Source organism: Xiphias gladius, chromosome 11, assembly GCF_016859285.1.
Source record: "Xiphias gladius isolate SHS-SW01 ecotype Sanya breed wild chromosome 11, ASM1685928v1, whole genome shotgun sequence".
NCBI lineage: Eukaryota > Metazoa > Chordata > Actinopteri > Istiophoriformes > Xiphiidae > Xiphias > Xiphias gladius.
In genome coordinates this window covers 5,563,824-5,587,057 of record NC_053410.1, presented here as the reverse complement: position 1 = coordinate 5,587,057, position 23,234 = coordinate 5,563,824, and the positions used below count along the sequence as shown (strand labels likewise).

Genomic DNA, 23,234 nt, shown 5'->3' with positions numbered 1-23,234 from the left:
ATAGCTAGACCGCCTTGAAATGGGTTGGTGTTAACAAACATTAGCGGATCGCAGCAATGCGTCGTAACATAAAAAACTTGTTTTTTTTTTTTTTTTTTTTTAAACTTGCTGTTTGGTTTTCTTCCAGTATTTCTTTCTACCAATCCTCACTTCCATCTGTCTTACTATGTTTTCTTTGCAGAATTCTCCTGGCTTTTATTAATGTAATATGATAAACAGTAATATCACCGATGGCCCTCTGGCTATGGACTGGTTCTGATATTCATTCTGGCCTTTCCAAATATGGATACAACTACCAGTTTAAGTGTGCCTGTGTGTGTGTGTGTGTCTGTGTATATATACATACAGCTCAGGCCAAAAAACAGTGCAAAACATCCCACTGCTTTATTGTTGTCGGCCATTTTGGGAACAGGAAATAAGAAACTGACTTTGCCTATCCAGAGGCTAGGATTAACACTATAGAAAAAAGGCATCTGAATAGCACCTAGCTCAGTCAGCTACAAAGAAACTGATTAGAGAATATGAGAATATGTTTGGAGGAGAGGAGAGGAGAGGAGTGGAGAAGAGAGGCTTTTCAATGTGTAGAGGAAAATGTGTGACATGACCTAGGATCTAATCTTAACTTGTGTACATGTGTGATTTTAAAAGGAATCTCATATTCAACTTTAGGAACTAAAAGAACAGCATAAAGTGGAACTAATGTTTTGGTTTTTATTATCAAACAAAAAACACATTCATGATGCAAGTGTAAAACTACAGTTTCTTACACTATGCAAATATACTTATGACTAAATCTAAAATGTTCATTTCCCACACAAAAGGCCCAGAGCGCTACGGAAAAAGTAATGTAAACCAAGAGTTGGACACAGTACAGAGGTAGTGCCCAGAGAGAAAGTGACCATGAATTCAACTAGCGAGACGCAAAACAGACTTCAACATCTGAGCTAAAAAAACAAAACAAACACAAAAAAAAAAAGTTTATGCCTCTAACGCATTTCTCCACCCCGTATAAATCAGCTGCTGGTATGGTGTTTAGGTCATTCAAAGCTCTAAATAATGCACATGTGGGTGAGGGTACATTATTTCCATACATTATTTCGGGTACTTTAAAATTCCAGCCCTTTGTCGGACCTATTGAGATTGGATGCCTGTCACCCAACTGTTACCAACACTGACATCCCAATTACAACTCATTGTTCTGTAGGAACACGATATACCAGAACTTTTTTTCAGTCATGGGGGGAAGTTGTTGACCAAGTGGTGATGAAATGCCACCTAGTGGACATAATGCCGAAACTAAGCAATGATCACGCTCGCTATTTCCAAAGTGGCGATGAAAATCATACATAACAGAGAAAATAAACACACATAGCCATTTTATTTGGCAACACAGGAAAATAACAACCAGTGGATGTAAAAGCCACTAGGACGCAACTTTGAAAAATAGCAGAACACACAAACGCGACCAGCCACGTCGTTACATGATCAAAGCGAGGATGAAAAAAAGAGGTAGAAAAAAGGAGGAGTGAAAGCGTGTCAGCTGGTGGTCAGTGGGTAGAGCAGCTTCAAGAATGGAGACTCAGGAGGAGAAGAGACTTTCCTTTTTTAAATGGCGACAGCAAGAACAATTGTGTACTGTGTCTTCTATTGACTGCTAGGAACCTCCAGGGGAAGAGAGGCTAAACGGTTGAGTGAGAGGCTGAGACAGAGGGCCCCTCTGTGGGCTTGGCGTCGGGGTGAGGACCCCTCTCCGCTCTGGAAGCTCTTTTTGAGCAGGGGGAGCAGGTTTTCGCCTTGGTTGCTCTTTTCTGGGCAAGGAGAAAGAGGGAGGGAGGGCACGCACCACTGGTCATGTACAGAGACCTGGCGTGGGCATCGAGTGATGCCACACACACACACAAAACACACACACACACATACACACAGGGATGAACACACAATCACTATCTAAAAGGGTTTGCCAACCTCCCAGATAGCCAGCCAGTCTGGCAGCCGGTCATGCAGTTCCAGACATTTGTCATGACAGGCTAATTCACAGTCAAGAGGTTCTTTAGGTCTCTATCTTGTCCAGGCACACACACATGCTAAAGAGCTACAGAACACACACACACACGCACGCACGCACGCACGCACGCACGCACACGAAAACCAATCACATAGCTGGGTAATCACACTCATAAGCATTATTTCAAACACCAGAATAATGATCCAGACACGATGCAGATGTAGGAAGAATTCAGTCAGTGGTTAAACTGCTGCTACTTTCATTCAAAGCCATTATACCAGAAGAAAAACAAACAAACAAACAAACAAACAAACACACAGTTGACAGATCCTGTACCCGGTTTATGTTAATATACTGCTAATATTCACAATAATGTGATACAAGAACATACTTAAACATGTAATGGCTTATCTAAAACCAGATCACCATGTGTCTACTTTCTGAAGATCTTCACCAGGTAAGTGTATTAATATATAAAGAATAATTAAGTGACAAAGATCCCAAATTAACTTCCTGTTCACCAAAACAGTTGGCAAAGAGACTAATCATCACTAAATTCAGACAGTGTCTCTTGTCCTATTAAACAGGCAAACTTGAGTGAGTTTCTGCTGGTACTGGAAGTCTGATTTGAAGCTGTTGCAGCTGGCCCCATTACCGTTATACTGTACTGTACCGATTATTAGATAACTGAGGTGTACAGGTGGGAGTCAAAGCAGTTCAGTAGCAATTCTTTTTACTTGGGTCTCATAATACCTACCATTTACATTTTAAATGAGCAAACAGTTCAGTTGAATCAAACAAAAGCATTTTACCATCAACAATGTTGTTAATTTTGGATGATTATTGTTACAGTTATAATTACTATAAAATAAACACTGCCTCCGCTGGTCTCTAATCTGCTTTGTACCGCCAGGGTCAGGTTTGGAGACAGGATTGGTGGTAAGAAGGGGAGAGGAAACAAACAGCAACATCTTCTTTGAGGCAGGAAGCAATGGGATTTATGGGAAATGTGGTCTTTAGTTTGGAAAACGCTACAGAGACTTCCAATTACTTAAGTTATTTGCAATTATACCACAACATATTGTAATTAATTCAACAACAATATAAGCATATTTTAAAATATCACATCACACCAAATTTAGAAATACATACCTCTGAATACTCCTTATTGCTCAAATTTTGGTTGAGAGAGAGAGAGAGAGAGAGAGCATAAATAAGAGCACGAGAGAGCGAGAGAGAGCTAGAAACAGCAAGTGAGAGAGAAACAGAGAGAGAGAAGGTAGCTTATCGGCTGGCTCCAGACGGAGTGCACGGATCAATGGGCGTGCAAGGCCCACAGTGATCAATGCATTTGATAAAGAATTAAAGAAGAGCCACTGTACATGGCTATCAAAGAACCAGGACACGGCCTAATTATGATTCGACGGGTGCGTGCCCATGATAGGGGTCTGTGTGTGCGTGTGCGTGTGTGTGAGTGTGTTTCTGTGTGTGTGTTCGTGTGTGTGTCACATGTACATAAATATAAATGTGTAAGATGTCAGCATGGAAGTGGTGCGGGTTGTATACCTGTGTGAAAGTGTATGCATGTAGGTGTGTGTTTGTGTGCAAATGGAAAGGTCCGGGAGTGGTGTGTAAGTATATGCGTTAGGGTTTACAAATTTGTTTGTGTGTGTTTGTGTGTGTGTGCGTGTGTGTGCGCGTGCGTCGGAATGTCGGACTGTGTGTTGCTGTGGTTTTTTTGTAAACCAAGTGTAAAACCAAGCTTTAGGTTATACATTATATATGTAATTTCTTATGACTATTTGTGGTGTGTATGTGTGAAATGACTGGGATCATTCTAAACTCAAGTTCAAGCAGGTTTTAAAAAAAGGGATCAGTCATAAAGTCATAATTGATTGATTGCTTTTCCTTAGGTTGTTTTGGTTTATGGTATTTTTATTTCACTGTTGTTTATTTGTGTAATGTCTTGTATGTATTTTTCTCTTTAGTTGTGTGTATCCGAATGTAGGCCCATCAAGGGATGGGCCTGCACACTAGCCAAGACTATAAATGTTCTATTTATTAGCCATGGCACTGGTCCATGCTATGTACTTGTCCCTATAAAAATAATTATTATTTTAAGACAGCTGCTGCAGCACATGGGTGCATGTGTACAAGGCAAATGCTTCAAATGGTGTGTATTTTACAGAGAATATTGTTTGTATTTGTAAGAATAAGCCAAATATTGATTTGCTGAATGTTCTCCAAATTCAAATAACAAAGGTTTGTTTGTGTGAAATCAAGCTGATATTTTTGAGGAAACAAATGTTTGTGTTTGACTTCTGAAGTAACTGTGGTTTCACAGCTGAATTAACAGTTCGTCCTCAGCAGTGTGTACGTGTGTGTATGCTTAACCGAAGGCACTTGTACAGGAGGACAGGTAGAACAGGTAGAGTGGAGACGACTCAACACACACACACACACACTCACAAAAGTCAGAGGAGCTCGTCACTGACAGGCGAGTAAGATGGGAAGGTTCTGCCCTTTAAATAGACAGGATAATTACTGGGGGAAAGAGAGAGAGAGACAGAGACAGGAAGAAAGAGGTAGAAAGAAAGACAGAGAAAATGAGCTGAAATCTGTGACGGTGGGCGACAGAAAAACACAGGTCACCTATCACTGCACAGGATCCTTTGTAAGCGAAAAGGGGCAGTCAGCGTGTGTGAGGGGGTTTACTCTAAAACAGGAAATCAGGAACTTCACTCAACAGTGTTGACTTGAAGTAGACTGATCAATAAGCTCAGCCGATAAATTGGCAGATATCAGCTTATTGCAGAGATATCAGTATTGGTGTGTATATGTCTGCTGATAGTAAAAAGAAATTTCAGTACAGAAAAGCCTAAATATGTTTAGAAAAAGCATCTCATATATCATTTTCATTATTGGATTTCTTTTAGCTCTAAAATAACAATGTCGGCCTTGAAACTTCAGTTTCAACCAGGTTACAATGTTGACTGGTCTTATATATGCCTCAAGACTGCTACAGCGTAAGAATAGCGTCCATTCAGACAGTAAACAAGCAAACATATTGACTTTTAAATGACAGTCTATTTCCTTAATGGTTTAAAACAGAAATAAAGAATGAGCAAGCACCATAAACTCAACTCCATTTCCTCCATTTTTTCAAGCTCCATTTCCAATTCTGTATGAGTGGATGTTTAAAAGAAGACAAACAGCCTGCCAGTCTCTCTTCAGATGCAGCAAAACGCAAATGCGAAAGCATCACAGGAACACTGCGTTTCTGACTTCCTGAGTGAAGTTCAGCGTAAGAGTGTAAAGTAAGATCAGTGACATGTGAAGTCACACATTGACAAAAGCACAAACCACATAAAGACAGCAGAACGTCATGGATATTAGATGTATGTACTCATACACATGCAAATATATGTGAACACATTTAAATATCAAATGAATGCTAAACTCTATCACACAAATGCACACATGTGGATAGAGTAATTAACCTTCCATTTAAGCTAAAACTAATTCTTTGGGCATTTAGTAAAGTAGTGGGATTACAGTTTCATATGCAATAAACATTAAATATTCTCTTGTCTGAAGACTTCAGCCTTCATATTTTATTCATGCAAAGTGGCTTTAAGACAGAGAGAGGGAGAGAGAGAGAGAGAGAGAGAGAGAGACACACACCAGGGCTAAAGGGTGGACGTGAAAAACATTTGACACTTCCACTCGGTCAAACGAGAACACAGGGCAAGCGATAACTTGACAAAGACAGAGGAGAGAAAGAAAGAGAGGCGCATGTGTTCAGATGAGGTATGTAAGTGCGTGTGTATTACAGCTTTCCTCTGTGATGGCTTGATCGGCTCTTGTGATGCAATTGAGAGAGCTGTCTTTCTCTTGCTCGTCTCACACACTCTCTCACACACACACACACACACACACACACTCAATTTAGAGACTGCCTTTGATCTCCGCTACAGCCAATTCAGCCACGACACATACCCACACACTCCAAGACAAGCGCGCACACAGTCCAAAGAAACTCCCCACCAAACTATTTAGTTTCATTAGGGGCACATTCTTCAAAAAGAAAAGAGAGAGCAGGAGAAAAGGAGGGGGGTTGAAGGAAGAGGAAGAAGAGAGAAAAGGGAGAGGGGAAAGAAGAAAGGGACAGCGGCCACATTAAAATGAGACCTGGAGAAAAACTATTACTGCTTGGAGAAAGTTGAAAAGGAGGGAGGACAGGGGGAGGAGGAGTGGGGTAAAGGACAAACTGTGGACAAAGAGGAGAATGCACAAAGCCATATTTGCATTTTCAAAATAGACATTTTTTTCTCTATATCTGCTGCAAAGACAACCCTTTACTGGTAGGCCTTTTCAATGGCTGAATCCATGAGAAGAAAATTGTGGATTAAAGCTTTTTTTTTTTTTTTTTAACAGAGGGTCTTAAGACCTTCTGCAATTAGAATATTTGTATTATGGAGTTGTGAGATTATCAAATGATTACAGGATTATGTGAGATTAGATGCATTTAATGTAAGTCTATGGATAGGGGGGTAAAAGTTCACTCGTTGTGTTCTGGTATTTGCTGTGGAAAAAGTGACATCACTGCTGCAATTTGAGCTCATAATGTGAGCTTTTGAATAATGAAATTTAAATTTAGTTATAATGAGAACATGCCACTCTTAGTACGTATTCTCAAATCTCAAAACTCACACACAACTCCTGTGTCTTTGTTGTGATTAGTTGGCTGCCTGAATGTAACGGACATAGCACCTTTCAAAAGTTCACAGAGTTCATCTTTCCACTTGTCAAGTGTTTGGCAATCAGGGCCAACAGCCAGGTAACAAGTAGTCCGTTATAATGTGTCTCTGACAAGCAAAGATATTTTTTATAATCACTTGGATGAAAAACAGTACAATCAGAATAACTCAGAAATAATTTTTTTTTTTTTTTTTTTTAATTTTAGGAATGTCAAGGTTCAGCCAGAGGGCTTTGTTTTTGCCACTAGTGACACAAATGAAAGAGGGAAAGAGAGGGAAGACAGGAAAAAATGAGGGCATGAATGCAGTCAAGTCAGGATCAGAGGACAGACAGCAGATGGGAGTAGATGACAACACCCACAGGTCACACCAGCAGAGACGCAGGAGACCCCTCCACTCATGAGAAGAGGAGAGGGAGCGATGAAGGAGGAGGGGGGAGGAGGAGGAGGTAGGGGTGCTGGTCGGCAAAAATCAAACAGGACCCTATTATAGGAATCACAACGAGTCAGTGAGCAGGGGAACTCTCTTACCTGGAAAACACCAAGGCATGTGTGTGAACACACACTCACTCACGCACACAAACATTAAAAAGACCGCAAAAGTGTACAGGTGCAACATACTTTCACACACATATTTTTGCTTTGCAGTTTTTGCAAAGAAACACACAAAGATGCACATAGGAGCACATGCTTGTGTGTCCACATGCACACAAACACACAAAGACACACTTTTCCCAAACCTGGTGTGGATCCTGATAATTAGCCTGGCCAGGCCGGTGTGAAATTGCTGTTCTCATCTGCTAATGGATGAAAAGACCTGAAGCGAACAGACATAGACGCACACAGACAACACGCACTTCTCCATTAAACTAATACCAGTGGGAAAGACTAAAAGAGAAAGACTAAAAGAAAAATTGGGAAGTCTGCAATGATGGTAAAATGAGAGAAATGAGAATAAAGTCCTTGCCCTAGATATTTTAGGAAAGCTCATTAATTACCCATCTGGCTGCTGTATGGGTAGGGGGCGGTGACATTACAACATTACAAGACATCAGCACTGTGACTACTGATATGTTCTGAAGGCCAGCTATGAGGAGTAGGAGGAGGAGGACGAGGGGATGATGGGCTCAAAACAATTAGTAGTACTGCTTGTCCATCATAGACCAGAGATAGTAGGACAGACAGCAAGACAAGAGGCAGAGAAGAGCAACAAGAAGTTGAGATGCGGCAGAGAAGCAGAGAAATAGAAAGAACACGAATACAAGACAAGAAACTGAAAAAAAAAAAAAAAAATGATGAGAAAGAAAAGAAATTGGTTTAAAATAAAAAAAGAAAGATGGACATAAAAAGACAGAGTAAGAGAGAGAAAGTGACTGAGAAGACGGGAATGGAGAGAAAGAGAGAAAAGTGAACCTGTGAACTTAGATGAAAGAACCAGTCACTGTGGGCTACAATTAGGGATGGCAGGAGGGAGAGCATAGGTCAAGAGAACAGGGCTAAACACACACACACACACACACACACACACACACACACACACACACACACACACACACACACACACACACACACACACACACACACGACATATTGGTCTGCTTCCAGCTACATTCATGTTGATGGCAGCCAGTGTAGCTGTGGATATGTAGTGGTATGCATATGTGATAGTAACCCTTGTTACCATATGTTAATCTGTGTATGTCTTTGATTTGTTGCATCTAGTTATAGCGTTTAGTGTGAGCTGTAATGACAGCAACAGTAGAAAAAGCCTCAGTTCCTAGATCTCCAGTATTACAAAAAAAAAATCTAAAACTGAAGCCACAGACATGACGTCATTCCTATTTGAAGAGAAAAAGTACAAGAAAACAAAAATACCCATCAAATTATCTACCAACAGTTCTCTGTATTTGTTATGTCTCACTTTGATCAGTGCCATGGCTTTTTTGATTAAAAAGCTTGAACACAATTGCTAAGTGCATAGTTTCTCTGATTCTGAAAAAAAAAAATCAGGAGGTATTGCTGCTTTCTATTAGGAGATGCAGTATATGCTACGGTAAAAGGTGTGAAGGAGCTTTAACTTGAGAACAAATAAAGGGAAGTACAGGCGCATGATTGGAAAAAGGGTTTATTATACAATTGGTAAACAAAGTCTTATGAAGAACTTCTTATAGAGCCGAGATTTGTTTTTAGTTACCAAGAACTCCCTGGCATGATTTAGGTTTTTTTTAAAGATTTAATTGGCGATCTAAATTGCAGCGGGAGATGATTTCTAAAGTTTAATTTAAGAAGATCTGAGGGACTTGGTTAATTTGACATCATTTACCAAAAATGTAAACAGTAAGCACGCCCTCCTCTGACCTAAATTTTTTATTTATGGTGACTGGGTGGAACAACAAATAATCACATCATCAGAGGGACCAGACTTTGTTGATGAGTCCAACCCTTTTTGACTAACCAGTTCAGGAGAGTTTTAGATGAAAAGTTTTGTATGTAATGTGAAGTTTAGCTTCATTACTTCCATTGCGCAGAGAGAAGATTTCCCACCAGTGATCATACTTGACCCAAAAAATGACTTAGTGCAGTTCAAAACTAACTCATCTCAATTAGGAAAGATCCTCCTACTGTGATTGGAGATCTGATTAGTGCTACAACTAATGATTATTTTGATTATCAATTAAGCTTTCAATATTTTTCCGACAAATCAATTAATAATTTCAGCGCTACAGAGAATTGTAAGATCACATAAAAATCCAGACTCGTGCTTCTTTGAGTAAGACACAATTTTGGTTAATAGATAAAATATGAATCTCAGATGGGCTGATTTGTTATGTGCTTTGAACGACCGAACAGCGTCATCGTCACAATATCCCTCACAAATGTAGCCCCCTCCTCTCCCTCTGCCCCAAATCATTCTGTTGCCCCCACATTAGCCACTTCCCTGGAAGAATGAAGCCGGCTTTAATTGAATTAAATTATACCTTATGCATGCTAAACCGCAAAGCACCTACTTAGATGGATGGAGAGTTAAATGGGGAAGGCTTGGGCCTCTCCAGCAGATAACATGGACGCACACACACACACACATACTAGCGCTAATCAAAACAAGACATCAAGTAATCTAATCTGAATCACTAACAATTATCAGCACGTTGGCCTCAAGGCCAGTCGTATTCCTTTGATCAATGTTTTCTATTAAAAAAAGTGTAAACAATTCAATATCTCCCTCTCGCCCCGCCTCCTTTCCCTCGTTCCCCTATGCATGGGAGCAGTGTGTGTGCATGTGTGTTTGAGAGGGTTATTAACCAATTGTCCTTGGAAATGAGTAAGGAAATCAGGAGGAGAGGGAGAGAGAAAGAGTAGAGGGGTGGGTCTGGCTACTTTAAGGAGCTAATCTAAGTGAAGTCAGCCATCTTGACGCACAACAAGGGACAGAAGAGGACCTTTTTTTTGTCGCTAAGGAAATATATCGGCGTTGCAACAGCTTTTGAAGAACTCTTTTAATCTGCTTTCTGCCTCTGAAGACTTTTAACGCCACCAGTCCTTGGAAGGTCCTCATTTATTTCCTTAGATTATGCCGAAATGGTTATTCCTGTGGCCTGCACGCAGACATGAACATACATTTGCATGCCCACACACAGACAGACACTGACAACACACTTAAATACATAAGCATGCACACACACAAACACACACACTTTCAAAAACATCTAATTCAAGGGCATATTTCTCTTTAAGGATTCAGGCAGCATGCAGGGCCATGCGGCTGCTGCCTTTTAGATATTTCATTACCAAAAGGTATTTATTTCATTTTACCCTCAAATCCCTTGTCGTCCCAATTCTCACAAGACTATATTTTTTTCTTACCCTCCTTTCCTTTCTCTGAAACATTTGGAAACGTCAGTGAGGATTTGACCACAGCGCTTTCTCAGGGTAACTCCTGGTCCATGAGTACGCCCCCTCCCACTCCCAGTATATTATGTTCAGTGGAGCGTGCTCGTTTCGGAGCTGGCAATTTCACGTGTGTCTTCTCTAGTCTAGTTTGCTTCAGTACAGCAACTCTCACCCCTCTTTACCATGAATGTACTTTTGCTGACAGGTGTTTGTGTACAACATTTACTTAGTGTCCGGGGAAAGTGAGAGGGCAGCAAATTTGGTCGGGATGTTATAAAAATTGTGCAGAGTCAAGATGACTGAAGACAGAGACTGAAAGAGAGAGAGAGGGAAATGTTTAACGAGTGACTAGGGAGAGAGGGAGTCTATCCACATTTTGGTTTTTCTTACTGACATGTTCAGGTTGTGACGTTCAGTGACGGTCCATAAGAGAGTCTCAGCAGAAGTTAATAAGGAAAAGTCTTCTCTCCTTCTCAAAGCCTTCTCATAAAGGATTTACCAAAGTGGACTGCCAGAGGATGAGACAATTTGGACAGGCTTTTCCAGCATGTTGCAAGTGTAGTGAGCAGCAAATACAGAGCTGGGGAAGTGACACGAGGGTGTTGAAAAGGCTGGTGGTCACTCTAGTAGCTGTTCCTGCACACTGAGGTGATGCTGTACAACACTCCAGTTCAAAAAGAAATCGGCAGGGACAGACAACTGAAACTTTGGACAGCCTTTACATATTATACACAAAGAAGTGGTCGGACAGACCTGACCCCTCCCTCAGAAACCTGAAGACCAGGCTGATCCAGTGGGTCTAAGGCTGAAACTGACTCAGCTGTGAGTCAGGTCTGATTTTATTATCAAATCTTGTGCCAAATCTTAAAATGACCACAGAACTGACCTGTCTTTTGTATTGTTATACACAGACAGTGTCATTCTTTAGACTGAGGAAAGAAAACAGGTACAGTTCATACACACACCACTTTGACTTACATCGCAGACGTTTGCGGCCCTGGTTGGTGCAGTCACGGCTGGGTTGGGGACGTTCTTGTTGCCGGCTTTCATTGCAGCATCTCTGCGGGCCTGTTCCAGGAGGAGCCTGGCTCTCTCCTTTAGCTCCTCTTGACGAGAGAGCACCTTCTGTGCGCAAATAGATAGATAAATAAATAAACAGAGTGATTTTGATCAGATAAAACAATGCTAGAGACAGTAACCAGGACTAGGCAGAATTCACTTCCAATAAAACTGTCATAAATAAGGCCTGTTTTGTTCAGTAAAACCTATCATGTAGGCCCACAGGTTGGATATAAGAAATGAGTCCTTGTAGAGTCTCATACACTTCGTCTTCGTAAGCGTCTGGTGTGTAAAAGTTGTTTTAAACTGTAAAAATACTATCGGTACATTTTGTTCACATCTGCAGTCTTCTATTATCTTCAAAATTTTACTCACCTTCTCAGCTGGTGGGCTTGGTACAGTGGCAGACGTTGGCTCCTTTGAAAGAGAAAACACAACATTCATTACAGGTGTGCAGCCAAATATTAAAAATACCTCTGGACCTTTGGAATTACAGTAAATAGTTACAAGTTCTAAATGAAGTATTTTGTCAACACAATGCAACAAATAATATTGCTTGTGTTGGTGATTAAAACCAGTAACTGGTTTTAATGTTGTGGCTGATTGGTGTAAGTGACATGGGACAGAAACAAACACTGACTGACCTATTTCCCTAGAGTAGAACAGTTTTCATATTTATTTGTTGTACAGTAAGCAGGGGGATATGGACAAAAGGGATTTAGACAAACAGGGACAAAAGTAGGAGAAGGGTATATTCCCCATGATATACAGGACTTGCAGTCTGGCATTATGGCCCAGTGTACCAGCTGGGCTCACAGCCCTGTCTGGGCCCAGTGATGTGGAGAGCATGACGGCTTTGACAAGAAAGCAAAAAAATAAAAAAAATAAAAAACCTACCTAGCTTAGAATTTTATCTGCAGGGTAATCCTGGCTGTGTTATAAGGGGGTGCAAACAGTATAAACAGAGCTTTTAGATTTGGCTTAGACAGAGGAATATTACAGCCAAGCTGTTAATAACACTGAAACATGTTTATCCTTTCAACAAGTCAGATCTGGCCTGGGTGCAGCCGAGGATGCATCTCGCTAACTAGATAACAGCAGATCAAAATTGGGTGTCATAGCTGTCATAACCCCCCTGCTGGCCCCCGCCTGCCCCGTGACCTTTCGACTTGTAAACAGGAAGCGGTAATCTGGGGTTAACCAACACAGGCAGCAATGTATTCAATGGGTTTTTGTGTGCGTACACGCACACAGGTGCATGCCAGTGCGTGAGAGAGACGAGATGTGTGCTCTGCGCAAAGCGTCGCCACGCCTGAGCAGTCACGGCGCCAACTGCCATCAACTGAAGGGATGAGAAATATAATGAAAAATATAATGAAATGTCAAAGCAGGGGGTTCTCCTGGGTGCCTTCTATAGTCGCCACAGGTTAACGGCCCGGCCTCGATGTGTCTGGGCCTCGGCAACAAGACAGGTGACGACAACATCTAATGCAGAACGGAAGAATTCTGGTACGGTCATCTCTGCAATGGCATCAACGAGGTCGGGATTTGAAGCTTAGCAAGTGCCAGGAGGGAATGAATGTTCACCGCATCCTCTGTCTTACGACTGATGTAGCTGTGAAAGTTTCAATCAAAGCCAGGGTGCAAGGATAAAAACCTGAACAATCCATTTAGGGGCCAGGCAGGTACCTGCAGGCAAACGTTGTCAGAATCTTAATACCTGACTTAAGTAGCAAGATGAGAATTAGTCTACATCATACAGACTGATCCAGAGGTTGTTTAAGGTACAGGATTTATAATTAGATGTGAGATAGCTTAATTAATCTCTTACATACCCTTATAGGACTTGTTTATGAATATTCAAAACATTGGATGAAAACTGAACACTCCTGTTTCTACATCTCTACAGTATGTGGGTCTGCATGTGCACTTTGACAGAAAAGAAGTTCTCTATTTCAGGAATAACCATAAAATTATCTTTTAATAATTAATATACTGTAGCGTCGTATGTAGCTCTCTGGAATTTGATTCTTCTCATGTATTTTTACATGTTGAGTGAATGTTCACCTTAATGCCATTGCTTTTCTGGGTGTTTACCTGTTTGGCCGGTGTGTCTTTGTGGTTGACTGGAGGGGACTTGGTGTCTGAGACGGGCTCAGAATCTGAGTGACGCAGGCCGGCCCTCTTCTTCTTGATAAGGTCAGCGTCCCTGTTATAGGAAAAGCCCAGTTTCTGGTGCGGTGGTGAGGAGGTGGCCCCTCTCATGGTGGGGAGCCCTGGTTCTGTACTTCCTTCCTTTCTATCCTCTCCCACCTCCTCCTTCTGCTGTCTTTCTTTCTCCATCTCTCTCTCCACTCTCTGTGGTAACTCACTAAGGTCTAAAGTGTTGGCTTTGAGCAGATTCCCCCTGTCCCCAGAGCTTGGCGGTGTCAAGTGGGTCGAGTCTGTTGCTGAGGTGTCTAATACTGTGCGTGGTGATGGGACAGGAGGTGAGGATTGCAAAGGCCCTGCTGTCGGCAAGCCGGCTGAAACTGCTCCCATTTCAGCCTTCCAACTCGGCTCCATCACCTCTTCCTCAGTGACTTTAGTGCCGTTAGACTCAGTGTTAACACCATCAGCAGACGCAGCAGGCTGAGAGGTACCCTGGCGGTGCTGCACGTCATTGAGCTCAGCATAGAACTTGTCCTGGCCTATGGAGGCATTTGTATCAGTTTCAAAGTCGCCCACCTTGTATGTGCTGCGATTGCTGTTGGCCTCTATCTGCACCACGTTGAGCTCCTCACCGGAGAAGTGAGCCCGGATCTGGTAAAGGTAGGTCATTACTGTCAGCTTGTCAGGAATCGCCAGCAGAACCATGTCGGATGGTTCCAGGAGACGGGAGATGCCCAGGCTCGCAAAGCCATCATACGCCTGCCAAAAAAAGACACTAAAGTAAACAAACTTTCAATTATCGATTCACATAATTCCACAGAACCAGTGTCATGTTAAAAAACTTCAAATTTGGGAAAAAAGTTTTACTGTTTGGAAAGAGAAGCTGAATAAAGAAAAGAACAGACCGCATTACAACAAGGATTGAGAAGGATGGGGGGTGACAATAGTTGGTGAAATAGAAGAAGTCTAGTCTCTTTCTCTGACATAGGTTGTCTTTGGTGCATGCTGCATTGCATGCATGATCCATGTGTGTATGTGTTCACGTGTGTTTGTGCGTGAGAGACACCTTTGGCATGACTGCTGACAGGTCATGTCAGGGATGGTTGTCCCCGATAAGAGACGCAGATACCCCAAGACAGAGCGCTTAATCCCAAAGTGTGTGTGTGTGTGTGTGTGTGTGTGTGTGTGTGTGTCCTTATCGCCCCCCTACATCAACCTGCCCACACTCTCCGTCACGCGTGTAATTGGTCTGATTAGAGTCTGATGAGAAAATACAGGTTTGATTATCAAGCGACTCACGAAACCCAATCCCCCATCACCAGATAGACTGAGAAAGAGAGACAGAGAGAGAGAAGGGATGAAAACCATTATCGCAGCCAATGACAGGTAAATAAATAGATTAACAGCACACACACATACACACAACCTCCATTCCTGCACACACACACAACCTCCCCACCCATCTCTCCCAGGTATCACAGCTTGTATCTGGCCTGCTTGATAGTGTTGATCAAATTCCAACCTGTTGCAGCGCTCGTTTGTTTCACTGCCTCCACAGATCTCCCCAGTCTATCAATCTCTCTCTTTCTCTCTGTCTCCCTCTCTGACTTTCAAACACTCCTCCGTGTATTTTAACCTTTATTTGTCCCAGGGATTGTTTTGAAGAGCAGGCTCACTCTTCTTCAGCCCTGTCCTTCTTCAATATAACTACTTCTCTTTCTTCCCCCTCGTATTTTTATTTATCCAGGGAAGGAGTGTATTGAGCATGTATGATTTTTCATTAAGTCCCTGCTTTGCATCCATCCATTGGATGTGGGAACTTCCTTGTAAAACTGTCTATGAGCAACTTCAACCTTATGGATGGGTTGAGCGTTTTGCTCAAGCGTGCCTGTGACATCTGTGGAAGACATTTAACGTGTGCGCTGTGTCTGTAAGGATTCCCTATTTACTACCACGTGCACTATATTTTCTTTCCGTCACCTAAATTGAGTGTCTAAACTCTAAACGCCGGGTTAGGCTAGAGAAGACCACGCTCAACCGACGTGTTGTCTGACCGCGATGGGAGGCAAAAGTGTTATTAGTTGGCCCAGAATGACCACACTTGAAAGCAGGGTGAAAAGTTGGATGTCACCTAGAGGAGAGACGTGAGATTGTTTAAATATGAGGATAACAGCGCACATTTTCAGACAGTCTGACAACTACAGAAATTGTCAGAAGCGCACAACTGCTCCATTATCACTAAGTGCATGAAAAAATGTAAATACAGTTAGAGTGGATAATACACTTAAAGCACAATATGGTCTGACCAAGCACGATACATCCATCTAGTTCTGCGGTGGTGCCATCTACGGGTGATCCAAAGCTCAACTATTAAAGTCATGGTAAGTCATAAGTGTTTGAAATCTCAATTCACCACTCACTACAGAGTTAACTACTGACTGGTTATTATATAGGGAGGGAACAAGGAAGTGATTCAGACACAGCTCAGGAAAATGAACCTGTGACCTTCCAGTTACAAACCCTGGTTAATGAAGTTAATCTTATTTTTCCAACTGTACTTGTTTCTATAACAGAGAGAACTGCTGACACGAGAATGGAAAGAGAGAAATGGAGAGTGAGAAGGTGGTGCTTTAAACTGAGAGATATTTCTCAATTTACAATCAATTATGATGTCTTTTGTTAGGAGAAATCTTTTTCATTCTCACCTCTTTTGTCCCTTTCTATTGATGGACAGGGTAACAATGGGTGGAACATCTATACTCGCACAGGGAAATGAGGTGTGTGTGTGTGTGTGTGTGTGTGTGTGTGTGTGTGTGTGTGTGTGTGTGTGTGTGTGTGTGTGTGTGTGTGTGTGTGTGTGTGTGTGTGTATGTATGTGTGTTTGTGCTTGCAAAGACAAATCAGGAAGAAATAACTGACGGCGGGGAAAAAAGAAAAAGGGAGAACAGAGAGGAGTTTGCCTTTACAGCGAGCCTGTTTAAGTTCCCCCCTCCTTCGCCTGGCAGAAAGGGAGTGTGAAAGAGAAAAGAAAGAGAAAAGAAAGAAAAGAATATTGGAAATAAGAGGGCCTGATTGGGTTTCTAACACGTATTCAGGGGAGCAAAGTGTGCTCGCATTGTTCCCCTCTTGCCCAGGGTAAGCTGTGAAAGAGAGCGACAACTTTGCTGCTCAATGGGGACAGAATGAAAGAATGACAGAGAGAAAAGAGCGAGAGTGGGAGAAAGTGAGAGCTGTATGAGGAGGAAGGAGGGAGGGAAGCTCTCGAGCTGGGTTTTGTTTCAGGGTCAATGTTAGTCTTGATGTGTGCTACAGTCTTTTTGACCTCAGTGTCATGCTTTATTCTTCCTATATCTTCTCTCATAGCTTGATGAGCACTGATCATTTCATACTGAGACACTGATGACTGCTGAGGGAAGACCTGTTGTTTTTAGGGGAACTGTTTTCTGTGGTGGAAGCATAAAGTCTGTTCAACTCAAGTATGTCCATGGCAATTGAAGAATAAGGGCGGTAATATATATATTTTTTTATTGTCAGGAAAACCCATGAAAATACCAAAACCAGCAATGTTTTAGTCTGTCTTTTAATGTTTTCACTTTCCTACTCAGTCTGTGGAACTCATGCCCAATGGCTCTGACTTGAAACTTAACTCTTTAAAGGGGCTCACAAATATTTACTTTCATTTTTAAAAAAAGGCTAAATGATTTCCTAAAATGGAGGGGCACTGTAGTTATTAGCAAATGTTACTCAAAAAAGAGTAAATAGTACATTTTTTGGGGAATATTTTCAGCCGCGAATCTGGTTTTCTAATGAGTATTTATGGCAGCAGGATAGTGTATATTCGATTGATTCAAATTAAAGTACAGTGCCCATGCTAATCACAAAATAAAAATCAAGTCTGTCTGAAAATCTCTGAAAAGAGCAGAGTGTGCACGGTAAGGCTGGGCAATAATTCAATATGATCTTTAACAGAGTTTTCATGTCATATCATCATTGTATTACTTCTTCCCAAATTATAAACAAATGCCTCTAAGCAAATTATAATCAAACACTACCATATGGATTGTTTAGGTTTTACATGTGTGAGTAGTTTTGTCTACTGTAACAAATTACAGTGAAAAACAGATGATTGCAATCAATCATTTATATGTGATTTTGCAAACATTCCCCATATCATGAGCTTTACCCTTATCAAAAAATATTATTATACATGATAATGATTTGAACTATAACCCTAACGCTTGGGCAATAACATCTGAAAGAAGTCTGTCAATAAACTTCATCTTCAGTATTTCTCAACACTGACTGATTACAGCAACATCTTTGTCCAATATGAATATCATGTATTTTGGAAAATACTTAGATTTCTCACTTTCCATCAACCAACTGACAAAGCTTTTGGTCTGGACTAAATGTCACCGTCGCCTGCCCCAGGCTGCTGCTCCCTGCTCCCCCTCCACTCCCTCTCAGTGACTGACAGCTATCTATCGTTGTCAATCATCTGCACCCCCTCCCCTCAGCCCAACCCCTCATGGCTGTGCTCAGGGTGCTATAGCCTGGTGCTTGGTGCTACACTATCAGATGGCATGACAAATGACTTCTCCTTGGCCTCATTACACACACACACACACACACACACACACACACACACACACACACACACACACACACACACACACACACACACACACACACACACACACACACACACACACACACACACACAGAACAGACAAGACAGGGGAGTAAGCCGTTCAAACACACCAGAGCTCTCAACATGCAAACTCCTCAAATGCACAGGCAATGTTTGAATCATCCACAGACTAGCATACATACACATATTCACTGATAATAGATCATTTCAAAGGCTATGAATGTTCTAAATATTCTCTTCTTTCTCTTTTTTTCCTACCCACCCCCAATATTGATTGTCCTTATCTGTCATAATTCAGCACAGTCTGAGCTCATTGCAATCACTCCTCACAGATAGACTGTGAAAGGAGGAGGGGGCATGTCTATCAACTAGCCATGAAAAGCAGAGATAGTTGTGATTTCTATACATTTCCATCTCTGCCGTCCATTCAATGTATTCTATACATTCTAATAACGCTTTATGAATCAACTCTATACAACACTGTGGATGGGGAAGAAGTCTCTTTTCATCATCCTCTTTCATTCTGTTCTCCACACGTTGTGATTTCTTCTTAAAACATCTTTACTCCACTTTCATTTTCATTCTTCAGTTCTTTTTTCCTTGCTTGCTCTTTGGGGTCCGTAACCTGCCACACTCTGCTATCCTCACCTGTGCCTAGTGTTAGTTGTTTTTCTTTTTTTGCTTGCAGTATCATGGACACCCTTCTCTTGTTCAACACCTTCAGGGTGCTACATGACACCACATGATGCATTATTCCTCTCTCCTTTTGCCTGAACCCATAGGCTTTCACAGTCATGTACACCACTGAGGGTAATTCATTTACAGTTATGTGGCACTGCAGGAAATATACCAGACAGCAACTTTCATCACATGTCACGTAAAGTGCAAATCAGTTTACATGCACATTTTATTGTTACTGAACATGGACATTAACCTAAGAACTAAAATAAAGTGGCACAAACTTCCTGTTTGATTTAACACTCGTCAAACAAAAAAAGCTGGTAGTATTTGTTCTTGGTAGATAAATTTATAAGAACCAGGCACTTCAATGTTTGCCATGTTTATGAACGTTCTGTCTGATTTTCTCTAATCTGATTAAGGAAAAAAATCTGCATCAAACGGGATTCTGACTGATTTAGCCTACTTTACAGTACCAGTCCACATTATTTTCAAGTGTTAGACCAGTAAATAGGAAACATGAAAAGACACAGGATGTGTTATATATTAGGTGAGCATTTATTTTTCTATTTGTAAAATGGTAGCGTCAAATATTTGGTTGAAATGTGTAGCAATGATTTTCATTTTCTTTCTGTCAGGTAATGTTTTGTTTTGTTTACCAGGTGTACTTGGTAAAAGACATATTGCAGATTTTATGTAATTCGTCAAAACTATGTAAGAGTGTGTAAACGTAGCACTCAGACACATTTTACACCCTGAAAAAATGAAATCCTACACCTGGATTTGAGGTCTTAAATTTGGACAACTTTCGTGGACAAAATCAGACTTTAGGGGCTGTTGGATACCTCTTGAAAAGGAAAACAATTCTGGCCCCGCACAATTCAGGTTGTCCTGATTTACCGAGACCTAGACATACATTTACTAACTAATACCTTGTTTGGCATATACCCATGTTGCTTGTAGACACACGGCATGCCCAGATTCTTGAGGGCTCCATGAGAACTGGCACGAGGTGGCAGGTGATATCTACCAGTGTCTCCTATACACACTGTAAAGGAACAGCTTGCTTGGCCAAATGTACATCGGCACCAGGTATAGATCTCTACAGAGAGGCTAGCTGCAGCACACTGGGTACAGTGCTGCAGCTATTCACCAGCTATCACCTTCTACAGCATATTCCCATATTACTTATATCTAACCAATTTCTTCAGGGCTACTTGAGCACCTGGAGGGGGGTGGGGGGCAGTTAGCAGATATGGGATTGGGTCTCTCCCTTTTCCCTCACTATGGTTATTGTCAACAGGGTAGCATTCATGCCTAACAGGGCCACCAGAGGTTATCGCTGAGCCAGAGTGTGTATGAGAAGAGGAAATCAAGCTGCAGGAACCCTACGCATATCGTTCTGTGTAGCCCTCAGGGCCAGAAAGGGGACAGGGAGTCTGTGTGTATATAAGTGTGTGAGTGTGTAGTAACAGAGTAAAAGGGGAAAACAGTAGTGTGCATTTGTGTGCTTCGCAGGTGTGTACGGAAAAAGTGAATGAGAACACGAAGAGCCAGGGGGACAAAGGGAAAAATGGTCATGTGTGCGATTGTGCGCCTCATACTGTGAATGTGCTGATATGATGACATAGGGCAGAGTGGAATATAGGTCTGTGTACATTTGCAGTGGGTTATTCAGTTGAGGTTTAGGAGTGTGTGCATACGTGTGGTTTGATATTCTTAGGCTCTTAGAATGGAGATGAGAGAAGAGGCATGAAACCAAAGAGGCAGTGATACTCAAGCTAACATGGATAGCAGTTAATACACACCAACAAACAAACGCATACCTCCTCCTGTACACTCTTAAGTACACATACAAACAAACCGGTCTCATCAACACAAGACAAATATGTTCAAATTACACATACACACACTGACACCAACACACACACACACACACACACACACACACACACACACACACACACACACACACACACACACACACACACACACACGCACACACACGCACACACACACACAGCAGAAGTAGTTTAGTAAGTTCCCAGCAGGCTGCTGACTTAAGATACCATCTCATCTCTGCCAGGTGACTCAGGCATGCTTTTGACAAACATGGCCCCATACACAAATAGCAGGAATGTCTTATGAAAACTCTCATTATAACATTCTGGCCTTAGTATGTGTGTGTGATTTTGACTAGAAGCATTTGCTTGCCTTCATCTGTGTTTGCGTCCCTCCCCCCTCAAACCACATAAACACACACACACTCTATATCCAGGAATTAATGGCAGATCTTTAAATAAGGCCAAATGGAGATGTGGGTGGGAGGGAACTAAGCGGTGTGAAGGGCCCAGCGGTGGCTGCCTCTTACCTTTTTGTTGTTTTCTTTAATATCCTGAGGATTGAGCGACTTGTAGTCTCTGGAAGAACAGTGGGGAGGATCGGACAGGAGGCAGGCAGAGAAAGAGAGAGAGAAAATGGGAGACAGAGAGACAGCGGAGAAAGAGGTGTGTTTAAATATGCGTCACATGTAATGGCATTAGAACTGTAACATGCAATTTCATAGCAGTGCAATCAACAGAACCAATAGAGTGGAAAATATGTAAAAATAACACACCGGAGTGCAAAGGCACACAAGCATAAACACACACTCATACACACGGGTACACAGAGCAGGGTTTTGATAAATGATCTTCATGTCTGCTCTCTTGATGGGGCTGCAGGTTTTCCATATGCTGTACTTTTGAGTGTTACATACACACATTTAATACTAAACATTTAGTGAATCTATTTCTCTCTCACACGCACTAGCACACACACACACACACACACACACAGGATACTCAAAATTTTCACATAGAATTACAATCACACACACACAAGAACGAGATTAGTGTTGGCAGCAAACCTGCAACTCTGAATGTAAATATGAGAATAAGAGATTGGGCCTGCGTGCATAAGTGTGAACACATCTGTCATCTTAATTAAATACACTGACAGGGATGATGGATACAAGGCCACGGTATGATGACAGGTTTACTGTACAAATATTATACAAAGCTACCAAAAAGAGCAAATTAGAAGAGTCTTATTCTTATATACCAGATCTTCAAGAGATCTAAAAATTTTGATTCAATCTTCATTATTTTGTTCTTTTCCCAAGGAATGAACAGTCTGGTTTCCAACCAAATATGACTTGGTGTTCTTTATTCTACCCTCATATTGTGAGGGAAACATTCTCGTGTGTGTGTTTCTTTGTTTCGTACATTATGTCAGGTCTGAAGTGGTGCAGCAGGGCACAGAAGGCCAGCCCGTTCCTCCAGGAGGTGGTGAAGTTGGTGATCTTCACCCCGCGGTAGTTCTTGGTGACCTCACGGCACCAGGCCAGCAGAGACTGGCTGGCGTTCGGCTTCCCTCCAAGAATCGGACTTGGGACGGGGCTGGGCTGCAGGCATAGAGAGGAGGAGGAGGAGGATGATGAGGAGGAGGAAGGTTTAAAGGGGTGTGATTGGACATGAACACAGAGAGGGACGTATCGAGAGGGGAGGAGAAAGAGAAAGAATTGTTTTTATTTAATTATCATCTTCACAATTTTAAGTTGATATCCATTCAGTAAATTTTGACTGTTATTTTGGGTCACACAAGTTCTATCACAGTAGATTTTTATAATCTGAAGGACAGAAAAAAATTTTTTAAATATTAATAAAAACAAATAACGTACTTTGCAGGGTATTTCATTTGCAATAAAGATTTCATGAGTTTTATTCTTATGATTGCCCACACTGCTGCTCCCCTCCCTACAAGTCTGAGCTACTTTCATTACCTATTTCTCACAACAGTGTCTTACTTAGCAACCTCCACCCATCCAATTAGCATGCCATACTGACATACAATGAGCCCACACATGCACGTACACACACACATGCAAACATACCCCGTAATGAGGGGTCATTCACAAAGTAGTGTATGACCGTGGATAATGTAAACATCTTATTAATTAGCTCCGCCTTTGAAGTCTTATCTGGGTTGAAAGCCTCCAC

At 41.7% G+C, this 23,234-nt stretch overlaps 1 protein-coding gene across 7 annotated transcripts in view; it reads right to left on the bottom strand.

Moving 5' to 3' along the window:
- Window positions 1-23,234, bottom strand: part of ehbp1 (EH domain binding protein 1) — a 150,247-nt gene that overhangs the window by 55,051 nt on the left and 71,962 nt on the right. For 6 of the 7 annotated variants that reach the window (XM_040139339.1, XM_040139342.1, XM_040139341.1 and 3 more), the window contains 5 exons: window positions 22,461-22,639; window positions 21,566-21,614; window positions 13,812-14,624; window positions 12,090-12,131; window positions 11,634-11,780 (listed from right to left, as the gene is read on the bottom strand). In XM_040139339.1, the coding sequence (XP_039995273.1) occupies window positions 11,634-11,780; window positions 12,090-12,131; window positions 13,812-14,624; window positions 21,566-21,614; window positions 22,461-22,639 (1,230 nt within the window). The remainder of the gene's footprint in view (window positions 1-11,633; window positions 11,781-12,089; window positions 12,132-13,811; window positions 14,625-21,565; window positions 21,615-22,460; window positions 22,640-23,234) is intronic. The other variant, XM_040139343.1, reaches the window with a different exon arrangement.